The sequence below is a fragment of the Hemicordylus capensis genome, chromosome 5 (genome assembly GCF_027244095.1).
Source record: "Hemicordylus capensis ecotype Gifberg chromosome 5, rHemCap1.1.pri, whole genome shotgun sequence".
In the NCBI taxonomy this organism is placed as follows: Eukaryota; Metazoa; Chordata; class Lepidosauria; order Squamata; family Cordylidae; genus Hemicordylus; species Hemicordylus capensis.
The window spans coordinates 57,937,057-57,959,868 of NC_069661.1; the positions used below are offsets into that span (position 1 = coordinate 57,937,057).

The 22,812-nt window shown below is 43.5% G+C and overlaps 1 protein-coding gene and 1 long non-coding RNA gene across 5 annotated transcripts in view; one reads left to right on the forward strand and one right to left on the reverse strand.

Moving 5' to 3' along the window:
* Nucleotides 1-8,143: 8,143 nt before the first annotated feature.
* Nucleotides 8,144-22,812, reverse strand: part of MGAT4D (MGAT4 family member D) — a 98,482-nt gene continuing 83,813 nt past the window's right edge. For all 3 annotated transcript variants that reach the window (XM_053254921.1, XM_053254920.1, XM_053254922.1), the window contains exons 11-15: nucleotides 22,496-22,689; nucleotides 21,976-22,054; nucleotides 19,217-19,295; nucleotides 10,284-10,396; nucleotides 8,144-8,553 (exon numbers count right to left, since the gene is read on the reverse strand). In XM_053254921.1, coding sequence (XP_053110896.1) covers nucleotides 8,533-8,553; nucleotides 10,284-10,396; nucleotides 19,217-19,295; nucleotides 21,976-22,054; nucleotides 22,496-22,689 — 486 coding nt within the window. In that variant the 3' untranslated portion in view covers nucleotides 8,144-8,532. The remainder of the gene's footprint in view (nucleotides 8,554-10,283; nucleotides 10,397-19,216; nucleotides 19,296-21,975; nucleotides 22,055-22,495; nucleotides 22,690-22,812) is intronic.
* LOC128326965 (uncharacterized) lies at nucleotides 11,131-19,346 on the forward strand. Of its 2 annotated transcripts, XR_008308365.1 has the most exons (4): nucleotides 11,131-12,150; nucleotides 12,434-12,580; nucleotides 12,682-12,771; nucleotides 18,946-19,346. It is a non-coding gene; the product is annotated as an uncharacterized LOC128326965 (long non-coding RNA). The 2 variants fall into 2 exon arrangements; XR_008308364.1 differs by lacking the exon at nucleotides 11,131-12,150 and having other exon boundaries at nucleotides 12,226-12,580.

Genomic DNA, 22,812 nt, shown 5'->3' on the forward strand with positions numbered 1-22,812 from the left:
TCCAGGGTGATGACCGTCATCATCACATTCCGTGGCAGAGAATTTCACAGTTGTACACATTTTGAAATCGTTATGTTTTGTGCAGGGGCTTAGCTAGGGGAGAGGGGGCCCGCGTTTGCCCCTGTGGCCCCTTGGAGTGAGAGAGATAATGAAGAAAATAGGGAGGGGTGGAGCTGCAGGGGCCCTCAGGAGCTGGGGGCCCAGGTTCTTTGAACCCATCCGCTCAGTTATAGCTACACCCCTGTGCTGGTGGTTTGCCCCTAATCTTGTAATAGAACAGATGTTAATGAGAAACTGAGGCCAAGTGATAAAGTTGTGCCATCGAGTCGGTGTCGATTCCTGGCAACCACAGAGCTCTGTGGTTTTCTTTGGTAGAATACAGGAGGGGTTTACCATTGCCTCCTTCAGTATGAGATGATGCCTTTCAGCATCTTCCTGTATCACTGCTGCAAGTGGAGCCTTGCCTTATTACAGATGTGTAACAGATATAAACAACTGTATCAGTTTTATCAGTCTGGTGCTGATAAAAGAGGAACAATTATCCCCCAAATAGACTGAGATGAAATATTTCACAAGTGACCATTGTGATGATTGTCAGCAACCAGGAGATGAGAAAAAGTTGAAAACACTTCTGGGCTACTTGTCATTGATTTTCCCATTTGAGAGTAGCCAAGAACTAAAAAAAGAAAACATGATGAATGAAAGAACTGGTTGAGTACATGTTATACTGAAACAGACCATTGGTTCAGCTACATCTGCACTGTCTAACCTGAGTGGCAGCAGCTCTTTCCTAGTATTCCTGAAGATGTCACATATTTAACCAGGAACTTCCTTACATGCAAAGTATGTACTCTACTACAGACCTAGTGCTGCTCTCTAAAGGATCTCAGAAACATGATCATGCTAGTGAAACTAGAGCATCAGTTCTCCAAAATATTGTTGAAAAGCAGGTTAACAGTTATACAATTGGATTAAAAGATCATGCAATACCACTTTCCAGTCAATGAGGAAGTGGTTCACAATGACACATTTTTGCTTTTCAAGTGACCATCAGCCACAACCCTAATTTGGTTGTGATTTGACAGATATATTTCCTTTTGAATAGTGTAAAGTGTGCTGTCAAGTCGATTTCGACTCCTGGCGCCCACAGAGCCCTGTGGTTGTCTTTGGTAGAATACAGAAGGGGTATATCATTGCCTCCTCCCACGCAGTATGATATGATGCCTTTCAGCATCTTCCTGTATCGCTGCTGCTCGGTATAGGTGTTTTCCCATAGTTTGGGAAACATACCAGTGGGAATTCAAATCAGTAACCTTCTGCTTGTTAGTCAAGCATACAAATTACTTTGAGAAGCTGATAAATCTTTGCTGGCATATACCACTTGGAGAGAAACAGATAATATGCAAACAGGACCAGTGGAATGTTTTTGTGTTAATTGATGGTGGGTGACTGTTGCTTAAGCTGCCATGGAGCTGAAATGCTGCATTTGAAGATATTGTGATGTGATATATGCTAGTTTTGTTTCAAGACAAAAATGTTCAGAAGGTTTCTGTCATTTTTGATTGTTATATGATCCACCAACAAAAGATATTGCCATGCAATATCCAAAGAAAGTTCATTTTCAATGCACATATGACACATAATGCTAAATGATTTCTTGCATAATCCAAACAATAAGGAGCAAATTATTAACATGAGTCGCATTAAGTTATCAGAAGCTGCTTGCTGTATCATTCATCCTGCAGAAGAAGCAGACTATCATCTAACTATTCAGAATCTGCTACAGAATGTAAGGTAATGTGTGCCATGGAGTCAATTTCGACTCCTGGTGCCCACAGAGACCTGTGGTTTTCTTTGGTAGAATACAGGAGGGGTTTATCATTGCCTCCTCCTGCGCACTATGAGATGATGCCTTTCAGCATCTTCCTGTATTGCTGCTGCCTGATATACTGTAGTACCAGCGGGGATTTGAACCAGCAACCTTCTGCTTGTTAGTCAAGCATTTCCCCGCTGTGCCACTTAAGGTGGCTGCTACAGAATGTACCACTGTTTTAATTGAAGGATCTTAGTATGCTTATACGTCAGTAGGGAATTGTACTTAAGAACCAAACCTACACTAAAGAGATTTTTAGCTAAAAGACAAAAGACAAGAAATGTTGGGAAATAGAAAGACAGGTAATTTATGCAACCATACATTTGTCCCTGCATTTAGGGCTGCAAAACAACTTGCTTCTGTTGTATTGACTTTAAAATTATTGAGAATAAAGTGAGTATTGTTAACTGTTATGCTTAATGAGACATATCATTAAGCCCCTGGTGGTGCAGTGGTAAAACTGCTGCCCTGTAACCAGAAGGTTACAAGTTCGATCCTGACCAGGGGCTCAAGGTTGACTCAGCCTTCCATCCTTCCGAGGTCGGTAAAATGAGTACCCAGAATGTTGGGGGCAATATGCTAAATCATTGTAAACCGCTTAGAGAGCTTCGGCTATAGAGCGGTATATAAATGTAAGTGCTATTGCTATTGCTACATCAAAATAAGAGTTGGAGAGCTGGATGAACTTCAAATCTGCAGTTCTAGAGGGGTGAGAATTTTGTTGCTCAGCTGATACAGGAGAAGCTAAAAACTGCAACATCATTTGCATCTAGAAAAGCTCCCACTGGTTCTTCAGTATCAGTTTGATAGTGCCTTTGTGGTTAATACACTGAAAAAGATACATATCACCACCAGATAAATGATGCTGGAGGCTTGCAGGGAAAACTAGTAATGATACATAACACCTGAGAATCTTCTGATAGAGATTAATTGCAAAAGCAAAACAGTGTGTGAAATTCATTACTTCAGAAAATGTTTCTTCTGTAACTTGACTTTGAAAAAAAGATATTCAATTGATATTCAAAGGTATCCTGACTACTGATGCATGTGCATAAATAGCACCTCTGAGCATGCAGTGGCACCTCTGAACATCTGAGTAGCTCAACTAGTTCCCTTATACATACATTTTTGTACAATGAAGCCAACAGGCAGTTTTCCCAGTGCACTCTCCTGCACTCTCCAAGCCCTCAGTCACAGCAGAAATATGTTGCTGGCCTACTGCTGTGTCTGGGTAGGCGGAGGCTTTTGCCCCTGGACTTTGGGGCCAAAGTCCAGGGCCTTCACACCCCCTGGTGGCCCCCAAATGCTCTTTAGTCTGTCCTAGGTGGTGTGGTTTGTGTCCTCAAGAACCTACGTGTTAAAAAAACCCGATGCTTAGCTTGCAGGAGTGGGGCCTCCAAAAGCCTTTAGGTCCAGGCTCCAAAATTACCTAGGTGCACCTATGATGGTAGGTGTGTCTGGATAGGGTATTGTAGTCTCCTCCCTGTTCCTATGTGGTAACGTACATCATCCTGATCATTGTGGTATAACAAGAATTTCCCCCCCCTTTTTTTGCAATTTGTTTGTGACTAAGCTGCTTTTTGAGCCTAATTGTCTGGTCTAGAAGATTGATTGATGGATTGATTTTAAATGTTTGTAAAACGTATTTTCTAGACCAATCAGGCTCAAAAAACAGCTTAGCCTCAAACAAACTGCGGGGAAAGAAACAATAATCCTTGTTATACCAAAATGGTCAGGGTGATCTCCAAATTGGTGCAGGCAGGGCCTACATAATAATCTAAAAGGTGATGGCACAAAATTAAAGGAGTTATTACAGTTAAAAATATATTGTATTGCATTTTGGTATTATATTTCCATATTAATTCTTGCATTGTAAGATCTAGAATGTAATGTTTTAAGAACTGGTATTCTAATATGAATTCATGCTGTCATATTCACAGCAGCCCTCAATGCATCCTTCCTCTTTCTTTTCCATAATAAAATGTTAAATTGGGCGGGCTTGGTTATGATAAATGGGTTTCACTATTAGTTTTGCTTAAAATATTATCTGATGTGGTCAGAGATTTGACAAAAGAACCTTAAGTCCCATTGAAACTTTAGCCCTCAGAATACGACAGTTGTCAGTGTTTTGGAGGAATGACAAAGAAACAAAAGCAGTCAAGTGGGGTTTGCCTTTTAATTTTTAGAGGCAGAGAAATCTGTGGGTTGAATGAAACTGAAGCATATTTTGATGCAGATGCTCTCTCTGGGGGGGCCTGTATTATCTGCTTGTAGGGGTCTCCATTATTTGCCTCCATTATGCTCTGTTTTTGTATTTGTAATAAAATAATTTTACTATGGCACTGTAAGTCTCCAGGGATCCCTTTTCTGAAGGAAACTGAATCCTATAGCACTTCCCTGGTACTTCTCACTGTTCAGAAGAATGGAGTGTCTAACAGTATATGCTCCAAATTAGCTTGGAGAGAATGGAATTTTCCCAAGTGGTCAAGTGTATTTAATTTCTCTTTAGCTAGTGCACCTTTCAATTCAAATAGCTAACAGTCAACCCCACCCATATGGCACTACAGAGTAACCATGGAAGAAGTTGCTATGGAGCACTGCTTTCTTGCCACTGTGCAAAGGGAAGGGAATATATCTGTGTAGTTTTTTCATAAGAAGCTTGTTCTCCCCAAATACAAACCACAGACAGCTAGTTTCATGCTCTTCTGTACTTTGCATGTGACATTGGTTAATTGCTAATTGCCTTTAACTGCCTATAGAATTCTGGTTTTAGATTCCCCTCATTTAAAAAAGAACAGCTTTCAGCAATCAAGAGATTTTTTATATATTCTTTGCACATCTAAGCAAGGTTGGTATCTGCAGCTTCATACCGATAAAGAGAGGGAGGAAGGATTTGCAGGGAACTATGCATTCCATTAAAGACCTATCTCTAACAATACTTGGAATGAACCTTACAAGTTGTATGCAAATATCAGGCAATTCACTGTTAACTGTGGATTTCTCAAGATGAATTTGGCACATCAAGCAAAAGGGCAGCAGAACCAGTTTTTGCCAATTCTTGGAGTACTATCATCCAACATACAATCAAGATGTAACTAAAACCTAACCTAGCAACTTTAATGTCTTAGTACCAGTTTGGCACAGAAACACTAATTACTATGTAATTAGGATAAGGAGCAAGTGTGGTGTAGTGGTTAGAGTGCTGGACTAGGACTGGGGAGACCCGAGTTCAAATCCCCATTCAGCCATGATACTAGCTGGGTGACTCTGGGCCAGTCACTTCTCTCTCAGCCTAACCTACTTCACAGGGTTGTTGTGAGGAGAAACTCAAGTATGTAGTACTCTGGGCTCCTTGGACAAGGAGCAGGATATAAATGTAATAATAATAATAATAATAATAATAATATGTAGCTCTAATAGCTCTAGTTGGAATACTAGAAGTATATCACCTTTTTAAAAACAGTTGCCTGTTATCTTCAATGTTATTCTATCCCTCTGTGTCTTATCAATAAAAATAATCAACTGTTCTAGACTGGTATGATGCTTCCCATGTCTAACTGTTCTGGAACATTACTGAGTTTAAGAGGAGTGTGTATAGAGAGGGGTGGAAGGGCTCTGAGTTCTGAAAGGTCCTAGAGACACTGCCTATACCATCCTCAAACACCTTTGCATGGATACCTTCTCCTTTGGGGAAAACTAGAAGGCTAAAGAAGGCTGGTGGCATTATCAGAATGCAGACAATCCTGTTGTAAAAGGTGATACCATGATTGCAGAATGATTTCCCCCGGAATACTTGCCTGGCATCAATTTTATTATCTTTTCAGAGCCAAGGGTAAAGATAGTGTTACATATTTTTCATGGATGATCCTCCTGCCTTCAGTTTCTGTCTGATTTTATTGCTGCGCTTACTGTTGTTTTGATTTGATGAATTTTGTTAATATTTAATTCTTTTAATGTTGAGTAGTTTGTTTTAAACATTCTTTTTGTAGGCTGCCTTAAATACCTTGTTGAAAGAGAGTCCAATAAATGAGAAAAGAAGATGATCCAATTATCTTCCTCACACAGTGAGCTGTTCTGAGATAAGAACTACATACTCACTTGTGGGTATTTAATAAAAATAAGTATCACTTGGGAAATTAATTCTGAACAACACCTTTAAGCATAAATTACTCTCACTGCAGAATTTACAGGTACATGGTTTTACAGATTTCAACTTTTACTCTTATTGTTCATCAGTATGTTTGATTGCAGCTTTCTTTGACATATGATTCAGCACAGACACAACAAGCAAGAGTGAATTACCCGTATCATTTTGCATCCAATAAGAATATTCTCAAGTTCTAGTGAAGCTTAATTTGGAACAAAAATAAAAGGGTTTTTTAAATTAGTAGTACTTTAAAGCTCACATTGCAATGGAAAGATAAGGATGCACTGATGTGGTTTAGTGGCTGGAGTATTGAATTTGGATTAATGGAATTTAGGTTCAAATCCCAATCTGGGCCAAATTACACATGACATAGGGAGATCCATAATCAGATGTTTCTGAAGTGTTTATTTTGAAGGGAAGTGGGATCATTCCGAATTGGTTCATAGCAGCAGCACTGGGCACAAAGTGTTTAAACCTTTCCCACTATATGCCATTTTCCCAATTAAACTCCCCTCCCAAAGTTGCTGTTTGTTACACTGTGGAGAAATATAGCTACAAATATATTGTTTCCCCCTGGGCCTTTTCCAGGTGGCAGGTTTAATTGTGGGATTATGTGACTAATAGTCACATAGAAGCTGCAGTCTGAAGCTGAAATAACAACTCTGGGGGCATTCATATTGGGCTGCTTTGATGCAACATCCCTCCATTCATTTTGAATTTTTCCCATGTACTGTTCATACCGCTTGCCCCCGGGTCTTTCTCGGGTCCCTTGTGACCAATGGCTTTCTAGAGAAGGCAGGATGCTGGACCTCCTTCCTCCCACCCCCTACTGTTCATGTGTGGTGAATTAAAAACATGTATTTTTAAAAAAATAAAGTTTATTTTTAAGGGTCTTCAAGACCACCAAATTGCACCACCACCGAATGGTAATGGCAACACAGAAATCCCCCCTCTCCCCGCCCATAAAAAGCCTCCGTAAAAAATGGCACTCTTCTCCTAGGTCTTTTGAGTCTGAAATTTCCAACACACACACTTGATATTCTGCAAGATTACCCAGCTGGCAACCACCCTCCACCCACTCCCACCTCACCCACCCTCCTGGCAGGAGAGCAGTTGCAGAGGAAGCAGGGAGAGCAAGCCAAGCCAGCCGGGCGGAGAAGCACAGAGGCGAACTGGCAGATCCTTTTTTCTTATTTAAAAAAATGTTTTATCCTCCTGCCCACCACCACAACCAGTGTTGAATTGCGGAAGACCACCAACTCAGCAAAGACAGTGGTCTTGCTGAGGGTTCCACAAGATCACCCAGCAATTTAAAAAATTGCCAAAAAAAACCCCAACAAAACCCGAGTTGCCACTCCATCACTATGGCCCCTCCATATATCTCAGAAGAAACATTGGGGTACTTCAAAGTATCCCTAAAGCTGCCATAGAAAGTGGAACTTTTAACCACGGAGATAATTCGGGCTAAGCTCCAATGTGCAGGGAGAACCCCAAATTGTGTATAGATGCCTTGCAGGGACTTCCAGCTAAATCCCCCTGATGTGTCAACGCACACTCACCACTCCCGGGGTACTTTGAAGTAAATTTGCCATCAGGGAATGGCCCTGGTGAGGCAAACAGCAGCTGCAGGGGTATAATTTAAATAGGAAATACAATATGAAGAAAATGGTTGAACACTTCCTTCCTCAGCACTACTGTGTCAATCCTATTTGGAGGAGCCCTGCACTTCTCCCTCATGGCTGCTTTTAAATAAAAACTTCCGAAGATCCAGTTATGAATCCCCTACAACACACGTAGTTCGTCCCTCAGCCATGAAGCTCAGAGGCAGGGCCTTGGACTGCTCTCTCTCTCTAGCGTATTTATTTATTTATTACATTTTATATCCCACTTTTTCTCCAAGGAGCCCAGAGCCCAGTACTACATAAGTTTCTCCTCACAACAACCCTGTAAAGTAGGTTAGGCTGAGAGAGAAGTGACTGGCCCAGAGTCACCCAGCAAGTATCATGGCTGAATGATACTTATCTCACACCTTTTTTCATAAAGGGTTGAAGACAAAAGAAAGAACTCCAGGTATACCACCTGGGTTACTTAAAGAAAGTGTGTATTCAAATAAGTAATAATGACATCCTCCAATTGTATTGAGACTAAAAGTACTGAACGTGTCTGGATTCTCTCCTATAGTTTTACTATTTTTTAATATTTTAAAAGATGTATTGCTAATCTATTGTACTAGTTAACAATTGACATTTATTTTTTCCATTATTAAAAGTGTTTTTATTTACAAAGGGCTTGTTGGCAATATATTATAACTATTTAAAATATTTCAATTTTAATAAAATTAATATTCTGTGTACAGAATATACAGAGAGTAGTCCCCTCTCCTATTACACAGTATTAGGAAGGAGATTAGATTTCATAGTCGACCATGATGTTGCTGCCACTAGATGGCCTTGTTTGCATGCAGCTTTGAAACTTGCATATTCTTCAGAAAGTCTCTTGTCTGATACTTTTTTCACAATGGCTTTATAAGTATCTGCATAAAAAAGGAGAGAGGTTATTTGTCAACATTAATGAATTTGAGGCAAGTTATTCTGTTTGAGTCTTCATATTGACAGTTTCCTCCCAATCTTTCAGTAAAACGTTTTGGAGATCGTCTTAAAGAATATTTGTAGAACTAGCTGAACCGGCGCACAGCATCTGTGCCGCTAGTCTCTCCTCGCCGCTTCCCCCCTCCCTTCCACCCCAGTCCGCTCTTGTCATTTTTGCCCTCTGGCTGCCTCCTCTGCCAGGGCCTGCTGCCTCCTCCTCACCTGCCATCCGCCTCCTCCACCGCTCTCCCCCCTCCCAGCCCTCATGCCTGCCACAACAGCCCCAGTTGCTGGGCCAGCCTCCGCCTGGCCATTTTCTGGAGCCTGCTGCCACTGCCACCCACCCAGCCGGGCTCCTCTCGGCGGTGCGGCTCAGCCTCCCACCGCCTCCTCTCCTCTCACCACCCTTGCTGGCTGCCCCCAGCCACCGGAGCAGCACCCCCTCATCCTCGGCCTCCCCCTCCGGGCTCCTCTAACTCCCAACCGACGTTTCTCTTAGTCCCAAACTCTCGCAGTGTGTCGCGAGAGTTCCGCCGCCAAATCTTGGGCACGCATGCCGGCTAAGAGAATTAAATATACAGATACTATAATGGACTAATCAGTATTAAGAAGAAATATGTGAAGATGTTAATATCTGAAGTTTCTCAATAATATTAATTAATATCATTAAATTAATATTAGTTAATATTAAATCATTAATACAATTAGTTAGCTACTAATTAATTAATATAGCCAATGGCTTTTAAAGTGTTGCATTCTGCTCTGCTTAATGGTGAATGGAATTAGTGGAAAGGAAAAAGCACAATCTCCTTCCTCTTATCTCCTCTCTCTAAATGTGTCTAGAATAGGGATGTGCTCAAAAGTGCTTTGGCGCCGGCGAGGGTGGTTCTTTAAGGGAGGGTGAGGGTGCACTCACTCCTCCTGCCGCATTTCCCCCACCGGCGCTCCGTTATTTTCAATCCCCTCGGGGCGGCTCTCATTCTTCCCTGCCGCCCCGCTGCCCTCATCAGCTGGAAGTGGCTGGAAGTAACGATCGTGCATGCACCCATCACGTGTGCATATGCGCACAGTAGATAGACGCACGCATGCATGCGACAAGCACACACACAATCAGTACTTCTGGCCAATGAGAGCAATGGGGCAGCAGGGAGGAACGCTGCTTCCCCAAGGGGACTGAAAATAATGGAGCGCCAGCAGGGGAAATGCGGCGGGAGGGGTGAGTGCACCTTCCTCCAACTTTAAAGAACCACCCCCACTGGTGCCAAAATGGCCCCTGGAGCTGAAACATTTCAGAGGCCTTTATAATGGCCTCTGAAACGTTTTGGGCTCAAGCCTAGTCTAGAAGCAAGTCTAGAATGCTACAGATGGAAAGAGCAGAACTCCACCCACCAAAACTGACTCAAAGGCTATTTTTCTATATTTTTCTTTGATTTTGATTTTGTAAGCCGTGAAAAGAGGACTGAGGAGAGGATTGATGGCCCCTGCCATATACTCAGCTGTTGCAAGCAAGCTCATTCTGACAGGTAGGGGAGGGCAACAACTCCTATAGAATTTTCAGCTTTCCTGAGGTTTCCGGCTGATGAAGCTGCAATATCCGTAAGTGTGGCTGAACAGAGGACACAAAGAAGAAAAATGCATTTCTCTTTTGACAATTCTCCTATCCATACATACTTACTTCACTCAGTAGCACCCACATTGGAGAACTGGAGCGGATAGATAAACGAAGAGCTTTTATTTTTCCTAACAATGGGCCGATGGCGCCATCTGCAATTCCATTTTCAAATGCACCTATATGTAAATGAAAATATTATATGCTGGTATTATACACAATTACATTATTTTCCCAATATGATAAACAAGCAGATTATATTACTTCAAGGAAAGACAGAATTAAATAATTGTATAGAAACTGAAAATCACATTGCTTTGATACTAATGAAAGTATTCCATATGAGAATTAACATTCATTTCTTTAGCAAAAGCCATTATATACTGAAGCAGACCATGAAGGCAGTATAGTTTTTCATGTTAGTATTTTATATATTTTAAATCAGATTTGTTTCATATTTTTAGCTTGGTATTTTTAATTGTTCATTTTTATTGTATGTTTTTAACTTTTGTGAACCGCCTTGGGATTGTTTTTAATGAAAGGCGGTATATAAATTTAATAAATAAATAAATAATCCTAAAGAGAAATTATGTCACAGAAAAAGAGAATCAATTAAATACGTCTTGGAATAATGTTTTAAAATCTATATATTTAATTCTCCTGGGTGTGCCTTGGAATGTGCACCCCAGCTGATTGGCTGAGCGGCAGAGGCGCCTGATTGACTGAGGTGCACCCAGGAGGGTTGGTTGTCGCGGCAGCAGCAGGCCCGGCCACGGAGTCCAGAGGTGGCGGGCCCAGCCCGGCTGCGGAGGCAAACAGCAGCAGCAGGCCCGGCCATGGAGGCAAGGCCCGGGGGAGGGGGGAAGAGAGTGGGGGGGGCAGAAGTGGTGGTGGGGAAGAGAGGTGGCTGGGCCCAGCACGGGCCAGCCGTGGTCAGGAAGCAGAGACTGGGGCAGAAGGTGCGGGGGAAGAGGTAACCGCCAGCCCCAAAGAGCGCATAGATGCTCTGTGCGGGGTCAGCTAGTATTTACATAATTCAAATAGGCATCATATACAATTCAAGTGGAAAATACTGGTGCACCTTACAGAGATAAGAGCGTAATATAAACTGTGTGTAATGTAAACCTGTAATATAATGTAATGTGTAATGTAAACTTCTCTTTTCAATTAATAATGCTAGATAATAGTCTGAAATATGAGGATAGTTTTTTGTCTGCCCAGGCAAATGAGCCTTACAGCTGAAACCAGGCAGTCTTCAATGAAGCCACATACTTTATTTTCCAGGTGATATGGTGATGCTACTTACCATCACTACAGCCAAACTAACACAGGCTGACACTCAGAGCAAGGAAGGGCCAGTGCAGCAAGAGAGCAGCCCAACAGAACTTCTAAACTAACTGTACTAAGGAAGCAGCAATTTTTGATGCCCTACCCTTCCCCAATAAGCCCTCTGTGCCACCCCAAAATATGTCCCTGAGGGTTGCACAGCCCTTGGGGGCATATTTTTGGGTAGCATAAAGACCGTCCTGCGTGGTAAAATAGTTCAGGGAGATTCTAAAGCTCTGTGTGATGCTTTAGCCCCGCCCCGAATGTTCGTGCATCCGTTAGGAGGGGCAATTACAGCTAGTGATGTGCATCAACCGGTTCAGCGTTCTATTCCTAGAATGCTGAATCGGTTTGGAAACTGTTGTTCAAACCAGTTCAAACGTGGGGGCTCCTTTAAGGCACAGCGAGGGTGTCCTTACCTCCCCCACCGCGCTTCCCCCTCTGGCCTGCTTCAAAAACTGCTGGTGCGGGGTGGCTGTATACCCTCTTGCCATCCCAGGCAGTGTAATACCAGAAGTGGCTCGCATGCGTTAGTTACAGCATCGCTATCCTTGGTTCCTGGATGACCGCCGAGCTTGAGCGACCATCGTAAGAGGAACTGGATAAGGTAAGTGAGAAAACAGTTAAGTTAAAATACATAGAGGGTGAGTGCCAAGAGCATGTCCTCTAAGGAGCGGGGAGGATGGGTGGAATGTGTGATTACCCAGGATCACTCAAGGATCATCTGTTACAGGTAAGCAACCTGTTTATCCTTGACGTGATCCCAGTGTATTCACACAACTGGGTGATTAGCAAGCTCTCCATTGGAGGTGGGTGCCTTTGGACTTACCTTCATATCATTCAAGAAAGAACTTGCTTGAGAACACTCCTGCCAAATTTTGCATCTTTAGAAGACTGAAGGTCCAGCGCATAATGCTTAACAAAGGGGTGCTCTGAGGACCACGTGGCAGCCCTCCTGATCTCGTCCATCAGATCTCCAGATAGGCTTGACACTGAAGAGGCTACTGCCCTGGTGGAATGGGCTTTAATGTCTACAGGTGGGTCCTTGTCTTGGCACTTGTAAGCTACTATTGCTTGTACAATCCAACAGGACAGACGTTGGTGTGTAATTTTTACTCCCATGTTTCCAACCCTTTAGGATACGAAAAGACCTTGGATCCTTATGGAAGGAGTGAGACCTCTCAAGATAAAAGGCCATTCAAGCGTAGATTGGGGGTCACGGAAAAAGGTGAGTGGGATAATATCTTGATTTATATGAGTTTATTTTAGGAAGAAATTTCAGGTCTGTACACATAGCCACCTTGTCCTTGTGGAAACGTGCGTGTGGCGGGTCAGATCTCAAAACGCAAAGTTCGCTTACTCTATGTGCAGATGTAACCGCTATTAGAAAGGCCATCTTGAGGGACAAATAGTGGAGAGGGACCATTGCCATAGGTTCAGAGGGGCCACGCATAAGGCCAGTCAATACTAGGGATAAATTCCATTGGGTGATGGGAGTCCACAGGAGGATAAAGGTTTTTAAGTCCTTTGAGGAACTCATTGGGGGCGGAAAGAACATTGTGTAAGAATCCAAATCTATGTGACAGCTGGATATTGCCGCTAGATGGACTTTCAGAGATGAATTGGAGAACCCCATGATCTTAAGGCTGGATAGGTACTTCAAGATTTGTACAATGGATGCCCTCGAAGGGGAAAAAGAGTGAACAGCTGCATACAATGAAAAGTGTTGCCACTTGGTTGCGCAAGTCTTACTGGTAGAGGGTTGCCTCTCATGAAAAAGGATATGATCTAGCAGTAGTTCGCTAGGATCGGGGGCATGATCCACCAGGCAGTCAGTTTTAGCATCTTGACATCCAGGTGAAGCACCTGTGCTCTGTGCATGGAAAACAAGTCTGGAACTAGAGGCAGAGGTCCTTTCCTACTGCTAGAGAGACGTAGTACTGTAGGATACCATGCTTGTCGTGGCCAGTCTGGAGTAAGCAAAATGTAATCTGTCCTCTGGAGCATAATCCTGTTCAGTACCTGTGATACGAGTGGAATGGGCGGCTAGATGTAGTACAGGGTCTCATTCCATGGAAGAAGAAATGCGTCCCCTAGTGTCCTGGTGCCTATACCGGCCCTTGAACAAAAGAGGGGGCATTTCGCATTCTCTTCGGATGCAAAGAGATCCACTTGTAGAAACCCCCAAGTACGGAAGATGGGTAGTAGGTGTTTCTTGGAAATGCTTCACTTGTGGGCAGCCAAATGAAAGACTGTGTGACTTAATGTGTCCGCTTCCACATTTTCCACCTCCTTGATATGGATGGTGATGGGGTGGATGTCAGGAATGCACCAGTCCCATAGTTTCAAAGCCTATGTGCTACCCTGGTTGTTCACATAGACTTATCGCCATTGTGTTATCCAGCACAAGTTGTATCACCTTGCCTTGCAGCATTGGTTGGAATGCTTTCAGTCCTAGAAAACAGGCAAGCAGTTACAATACATTTATGTGTTAATCTTTTGGGGTTATTGTCCACGTCCCATTAACACGGTGAGTGAGGCAGCGAGTACCCCAGCCATTGTTGGAGGCATCTGATGTTAGAACAATCTGGTTGGAAAGGGATTCCCTGTTCCAGGTTCGTGTATGGGGACCACCACAAAAGGGAGTTGAACACCTTCTGCGGAATTTGCAGGATTTGGGTCATTGATCTTCGTAGCACGTCGAAATTCCTCAGGAACCAAAGTTGCATGGGGTGTATACGAAGTTTTGCATGAGCGACGGCACAGTTACAGGAGCCCCTCAGGCATAGCAGAACCTGTATCTGATGTGCGGTGTGGAACGGTTAATTCACATGATGACCCAATCGGAGTATCTGTTCGTCCGGCAAAAATACTCTGTTTTCGTCGAGGATAGCCCTGATAAATTGGGTGGACCTCAAGGGGGTCATGTTGGACTTTTTGTGGTTGATATTTATGCCCAGTTCTGATAGGAACTGTATGAGTGTCTGCAGGTCTCTGTCCAATTTGTCCTTTGGGTTGTCAGAAGCCAATCGTCCAAGTATGGGTACTCTTCCATCCCAAGGTGTCGGAGATGCACAATGGCCACTGCCATGACCTTTGTAAAAACCCTTGGGGCTGTGGAAAACCCAAAGGGTATGACCTTGTACTGATAGACATAAAAACATAAGAACATCCCTGCTGGATCAAGCCTGAGGCCTATCTAGTCCAATATCCTGTTTCACACAGTGGCCCACATACCACAGGGAAGAGTTATGTGCATGCCCTTTCTACTGCTGTTGCTGCCCTAGTACTGGTATTGAGAGGCATCATGCCTCTGAGGCTGGAGGTGGCCCATAGCCACCAGACTAGTAGCCATTGATAGACTTGTCCACCATGAATCTGTCTAAGCCCCTTTTAAAGCCAGCCAAGCTGATGGCCATAATTCCATAGATTAATTATGTGCTGTGTGAAAAAGTAGTTCTTCTTGTCCTCCTGAAATTTTCCAACCTTCAGTTTCATTGGATGACCCCTGGTTCCAGTGTGGTGTGTGTGAGAGAAAAATCTCTCTGCCCACCTTCTCCACACCATGCATAATTTTATACATCTTGATCATGCCTCCCCTTAGTCACCTCTTTTCCAAGGTAAAGAGCCCCAGATGCTGTAGCCTAGCCTCATAAGGAAGGTGCTCCAGGCCCCTGATCATCTTGGTTGCCCTCTTCTGCACCTTTTCTATTTCTACAATATCCTTCTTAAGGAATGGTTACCAAAGCTGTATGCAGTACTCCAGATGCAGCCGCACCATAGATGTTTATAAGGGCATTATAATATTAGCATTTTTATTTTCAATCTCCTTCTTAATGACTCCTAGCATGGAATCAGCCTTTTTCACAGCTGCCACACACTGAGTTGATACTTTCAATGAGCTGTCCACCACGACTCCAAGATCTCTTTCCTGGTCAGTCACCAACAGCTCAGATCCCATCAGTGTATATGTGAAGTTGGGGTTTTTTGCCCAAATATGCATCACTTTACACTTGCTTACATTGCACCACATTTGCCATTTTGTCACCCACTCCCCCAGTTTGGAGAGATCTTTTTGCAACTCTTCACAATCTGTTTTGGATTTCACTACCCTAACTAGTTTAGTGTCATCTGCAAATCTGGACAATTTGCTGCTTACTCCAACTTCTAGATCATTTATGAACAAGTTAAAGAGCACTGGTCCCAGTACCAATCCCTGGGGGACCCCACTTCCTACCTACCTACATTGTGAAAACTGTCCCATTTATTTCTACCCTCTGTTTCCTGTCCTTCAACCAGTTACCAATTCATACATGAACCTGTCCCCTTATCCTATGACCGCTAAGTTTGCTCAAGAGCCTTTGGTGGGGAACCTTGTCAAAAGCTGTTTGGAAGTCCAAGTATACTATGTCAACTGGATCACCTTTATTCACATGTCTGTTGACACTCTCAAAGAACTCCAAAAGGTTAGTGAGACAAGACTTGCCCTTGCAGAAGCCATGCTGGTTCCTAGACCTCAGTCTAGGCTGGGCCTGATACCCCCGTCTTTCTTTGGCACTTGGAAAAACCTGGAATAGAACCCGCCCAGGAGACAAGCTTGTGGGATGGGCTCAATTGCATCCACCTCCAAGAGTCTAGCGACTTTTTCTGAAAGAGCAGGGGTCAGGGCCGTAAACTTGATCCCCGTGAAGTGGGGGTAGGTGTGAAACTGAATCATATATCCCAATCGAATGATGGAGAAGACCATCATTTGTCCATCGGGAATCGGGGATAGGAAGACCAGTAGCATCAAAGATTCTGTTTAGAAGTCTCACCTTGTTTAGGGTGTGAGGTGGAGGACTTTGCTCTAGGGTGATATGGTTGAGTAGAAGGTCTTGCTGGTTTCTTGAAATCCTTCTTGTCTACAGCCTTGTACTATGGTTTGTACCTATTATAGGTATTCTGTTTATGGGCATAGTTGGGTTGTGTGGTAAGCACCACAAAGGATTTGGCATTCAGCTAGGACTTCTTCAGCTTTCCAAACGTTTCATCGGTTTTGTTGCTGAAGAGGTCCTCGCCCTCGAAGGGGAGATCTGTCTTTTTCCTTGTCTCGTACTGGAGGGTAGATGATGGTAGCCATGCGTGGTGATGGTGGGCAACCGCTCCAGCCCTGTTTTTTTAAATTAACAATCCATTAGGTGATGGGCTGTGCTGATTTGTTGCCTCAATATATCTGCAGACTTGGTTTAGAGTTCTTTAGCCTTTGCTGGCCTCTGGCTTAGTCTCCTCTAACTCCTCCAATAGGGAGTGCTGATAGAGGGACGTGCATGCCATGTAGTTGGCTATGCGCATAAATAGGGTAGAGACTGAATATAAACGTTTGCCTAGAGTGTCTAGCTTGTGCCCTTCCTTATCCATTGGGGCAGCATATTTCCTATTGGAGTGTGTAGAAGCTGTAGTCCACCACCAAGGAATTTGGGTGTTGGATGTTTGAACAGATATTCACATCCCTCCTCCTGTACCTTGTACATATTCTCTAATTGCCTGAATGTCGGAGCTGTGGAGGATGGCTTCTTTCACACTCGTTTTGAAGCCTGCAGTAAAACTGATAGCATGGGCAGTCAGAAGGTTGTGAAGTCTAGCTGCTTGCAGAAACTTATACACTGGATCTTGTATATCTTCTGTGACTTGTTTCAATTCTAGGCCAAGCACCTTGGTCATATCCATGATGAGAATGTGGTAGTTCCTGTGTTCCTCCTTAGGCGAGTCTGACCACTTCTTCAGGACCTCATCATCTGGGGATAGTTCCGAAGGGGTTCTGGTGGCTTGGAATTCTGCGTCAGAATCAGTGTGAGGATTCTCTGGTTCAGAGGAATGGGGACTCTGAGGTGCAGACTCCACAAGGCTAACTTCGTCTGGGTCTCATTGAGGAGTGGGTGGTGGTGGTTCTTGTGGTTGGGCTGGAACAGCCAATGGTGCTACTGGAAGAGCAGGTATGGTAGGCTTGGGCAGAGAGGTATAAATATCCATCTGGGTAGCCATGGTAGATTGGCTGGTCGACAAGGTAGACGTAGCTGAAGTCATGGTGTGCGTGGCTCATCGAGGGTGAAAAACTGTTTGTAGATGAAGAAAGACATTTTCATCCTTGACTGGTTCGTGGAAGTGCTTCCTGTGTAAAGTTGGAGTGTAGTGGTCATCCTGGAGGAAAACAAAGAAAGAGGAGAGAGAGGCAGGAAAATACGTAGGATATGGGCGCCTCTGATAGTCATAGTCTCCTCCACCTTGAAGACATCACTGGGGTTGTAGAGGACTGTAGATTGTGGAGTGCACACTCCAGGATTTTTCAGTTTTCCAATGTATCAGCTTGTGTCATTCCTCCCCCAAGAGCCTCCTTTGAAGAGCAGGGGATATGGACAGCGTAGTTGGGACCTCAATAATGTCATCATTATCAGCAAGGTCCACAATCCTTTGAGAAGACGATGAAGCAGAGTACAGTCCCCGTGACAGAGCAACACCCATCTCTGATGGAAGGGCTACGAAGTTGCAGGGGGGTATTTCTGAAGTTACTTGTAGAGAGCTGGTGTTTTCAGAGAGCCAAGAATTAAAATATCCAAGCAGCTTTGCTGACTTTGTGTAGTAGGTACGATATTCAGCTTGGGAATGGTAAATATTGAAAGAGATGATATCTTCATGCTTCCCTACATTGAGGATGTCGATATAAGTACTGGCAGTGGGTTAGGTTTGGCGGAGGCAACCTTTGATGTCGACATTGACTGCACTCTCGAGAGGCCTCCCTCCGATGTTGAAGACAACTTCAACACTGAAGATTTCGATGTAGAATGCTTCGAAGCCAAGTCCCCCTTCTTACGCTTCAGGTCACTTGACATTGGGTCGATAGAAGGATGTTTTTTGTCCTCTTTAGGCTTTCCCTGTTTGGCTTATTCCGAAGTTGAAGGGTGTGCCTTTGATGACGCACAGTGAGAATCCAACATCGAAGGTTTTGGCGTCGAAGAGGAGCTGGTATCAGGAATAGGAATCTTGTGTTTGAGCATTGGCACTGATCTGATCTCCTTAGGAGGCTTCACGGTCGGTGTTGAAGGTCCTGACGCTGATTTCGACGTCGAGGCAGAAACAGGGGTCAATATTGGACTCTCTGGTTTTAGCGCTAAATTATACAAAGCGTCCTTCAATCTCAATTCCCTGGTTTTTTGTGTCTGTTTAAAAAACTTTAAGCAAATATTACAGAGTTTTGTCCTGTGCTTCTTCTCTCCTAGGCAGAGAAGAAATAAAGTGTGTTTATCTGAGGAGAGGAGATAACACTTCCCGGTCTTACACTTCCCACACTTCTTAAAAGTTTTTGGCTTGCTCATGAACCAAAGATAACTCAAAATCCAATAATAATTTCTCTCACACACTTTCGTAGGGATTTGAGGTGGCAAACCATCAAACCCCAAGCAGAAGAACCTTCCAATGTGTCCTGTCTCAGTGGCGGATAGAAAGGAACTGAGGATAGCAATGCTGTAACCGCCCCTCCGAACGGATGCACGCACATGCTGGGCGGGGCTAAAGCATCATGTGGAGCTTTAGAATCTTCCCAAATGATCCTACTGTGTAGGCATAATCCCAGTTGTGTGAATACACTGGGATCATGTCAAGGATTTGTATATATCTTAGACTTTTGTTGTTGTTTTTACCTATTTGTAAATATCCATTCTGAGTTTTTAGATTCTTTAAATTCTGTGCATATTTTCCAGCAGATTGAAGGTTTATATCCTGTAATAAAAAGAAAAGGAAGAAAATTACAACTAATTTTTACAAGAGAAAGCTGTGTCTTACCTTATTGATTTTCCTTTGGTAAATCTACCTGGCCAGCTCTCTTACAATGTGAGAGTATCTCTCTCTGGACAACAGGAGGCAGATTAGCAAAACCATGACAGATCATGACTGGGGAGTGCCGCTTCCTATTATCTCCAGTTGATCACATATAGTATTAGACTAGAATCAGATTCACTTTGTACTAGCTGCCACAATTTTCAATCGGTCTGAGGCTGGGTCTACAGCAGAATGATGTGTTAGAACTTATACAACTAAAACTAGATCCCATGCTAACAGAGCAAAGAGGCACTTTTTAGAGAGATTATTCTCTTACATTTAACAGGGGAAGAGCAATTAATTATCCCTATCCAGCCCTAATGCAGCACTTTTCCAGTGGCTGTTGCTGGTGTCTGTTCTGTTTATTTTTAGATTGTAAGCTTTTTCGGGACAGGGAACCATCTATGTCTATGCATTCACACTTAGCGTGAAACTGGAGGTTGGCGAACCTGCCGTTTCAAGTTTAAACTGTAAATCACATCACAGACATTTGTCCTACCACTGTCCGGCAACCTCCGGTTCCAAGAGAGAGGAGCCGCTTCCTGCTGCTCGGCCGCCGAGGCCAATCCCAGCAAGCTCCATGGGGCAAAGCATCAGCACATCAGCAGAACAGCCACAATTGGCCACAATCTTGAAGGGGGTGTGCCAAGCACGATTGTGCATTTTGGGAGCAGTCTGCTTGTTCTCAGCATGGAATTGGCATTTAAATCCCTTTAAATGCCATGCCATGCCATTACTTCTTCTGACAATGATGGCATCGCTGCCTTTCTAAGAGCTCTGCACCAAAATAGTCCCACACAAGCACAATTTGGAGGGACACTATTTCTGTTAGGAAAGGGAATGGGAAATGATGACTTCCCAGGAGAGAATATGTATATGAGGGAGGGCAAATGATCCTGGGGGGTCTGTCCCACCATGACTTAGGATGCTCTTGCAAGGGATCACCCCAGCAAAGCAGTGCATGTGGACTAAGCCACACTCCTGTTCCCCTGGCAGCTTGCTGCCAGTGGGCTATTCCTCTCATGAGAGAGCCAGTCTACTGGGGAGGACCATGGGGTTGTAAACCCTAGGTTTTCCATTGGACTGCGTGCTCACAAGTTGAGCTAACCCAACAAAGGGGCCCCCGCTTGTGGTAAAAGATAGAACATTTTCACTGCAACCCCATTCGCCCCGAGAAGCCTTGCATGCACCCCAAAGAGATTTTGACGTTCCATGTGTCAGAGCCTGGCTACGTTTGCAGATGGAGGGAACACAGGGTGTGGGGATGGATCTTTATTCCCATTCAAAATTCCTGGGTCTGGTCCGGCATTGTGTCGTATGCATATCTGCAGGTGCGATGATTCACGGGAGAGAGGAGCCCTGATTTCCAGCAATCCCAGGAGAGCCAGGTTGCCATTTCAGGGCACAAGCAAAGGTTCACATGTCCACATGGGCTGGCAGGGGGCACACTTTGACAGATACTTGGTGGCAGTTGCTAAGACAGGGAGAGCACTTGCCGGGGTTCCCATCCCCATGGCTTTCCTCCACAGAGCAACCTGGCTCAATATAGAGCCCCAATGGCCAGACACTCTAGTGAGAGAGTATTCCATGGGAGAAAGCGTTGTTTTATCGTCGTGCATTATTGACGACTCTGCCCAGCAACCCTGTCCCACAGACGGTTCTTTTCATGAATTGTGAGGTAGTGTACCCATGGCCTCAAGTGAGAGAGCTGTCCATGGAAGAAGGGGTTGTTTTGTCATCACACATTATTAGATATTGTCGCTGACACTCTTGCCCTGTCCCTACAGACGGTTATAAGTTCTGAGGGGGTGTCCCCATGGCCTGGCATTCTATTGAATGAGCATCCTCCACCCCAGGTTGGCATTCATCATTATAACATATGAAGAACCTTCTCAGTGATGACAATGATGCTGATCCTGCTGCCCAGCCCTTCTCATGAGTAAGCCTAGGGACCAAACAAGTGCCCCCAAGAGGAAGGGGCTGGGTCCCCCTTCCCCAATCTTTTTGTGGGAGAAAAAAGAAATTGGCTGCTCAAGAATCTCTGGTTGAGGTTGCCTTTAAAGCCCGACCCCGGGGACACACACACACATCCCAGCCATATGTTCCAGTCCTGGCTCTGTGATGGGGTGCCCTGCTTATGTTGCCACCTGCAGTGTTTGTGCTCCCGGCAAACCTTACTGCAAACCAAAGGTTCAAACTAGAGTTTGGCGAGGCAAACCACAGGTCGCATTCGGCTTGAAACCATGGTTGCATTAATTTGGACATAATGGAGTTCCAACCTCTGCCCTGTTTAACTCCAGTTTCATGTTATGTCTGAATTCGGCCTATGTAAATCACTTTGTGGACTCTTGGGTTTAAAAGCAGTATATAAATATATACATAATAAAAGATTTTCAAATTACTGTGTATCAACCAAGAATGTGCTGAGAAGGAGTAGAATTCCGCTTTGCAATTCATCATAATTCCTCCCTTGTAATTATTTTCTTTCCCCCTTCAACACACACATACACACAGAACATGTTTCTAATTTTTTTAAAAAAAATGAAATATTTCATATTACTGTGAGAGCGGAAATACTTACATTCTGAAGTAAAACCTCCACAGTAGTATTAAATAGTTTATCTCCAGGATGCTCCATATTTCCACTTCTAAATAAGTACCTGTAAAACACATTATTTCAATACATGTACATGCATGACTAAATTTGTACCTAATATTTACAATGCTTTTTATTATATGCTTTTTATTATAGGTCTATAATTCATTGTTCTCTAAACACATTTTAGGGATAGAAGTGATATAAACAGATTGAGGACAAAACAGGGTGTTATATGGCAGATCCACATAACAATTTCTGGCCTTTAAAAAATTTTAAATGAAAAGCAGCTGTGGGAAACAGCAAATCTGATCAAAGGAGCAACGAAGGGGTGAGGTGCTTATCTTCCAACTGAAGTCACCATCCCAAACTGCCTTTTCCACCCATGGGGGAAATTGAGCAGCTGGGGAAGACAATTGTGATTGGAATAATCTTATCTAAATTAAAATAAAAATTATTTCTAAATTAAGAGAAAGGCTTAGTTTTCCCATCATTTAATGCCTACCTTTCTATTTCCAATGGATGCCAAAAGGAAAATAGGATATAATCTCCAGCCACAGGAGAAATAGCCCAGAAACATTCTTCTCCTTTATAAGCCTTTTCTAAAGTAAAATGCTGGAATACTTTTAGGCTTGTAGTCACTTCTGCAGGAGGGTTGGTATGTGCTTTGAATAATGAGTTTTTTTCAAAATCTTTATCCTGTCAAGAAGTACAACATTATGTCATTCAGATGTAAAGAAACTATAATAGCAACTAATTGCCAAAATGAATGCTATAGAGAAATTGACCTCTTAATGAGTTGTCGCTGTAATACTAAATAGG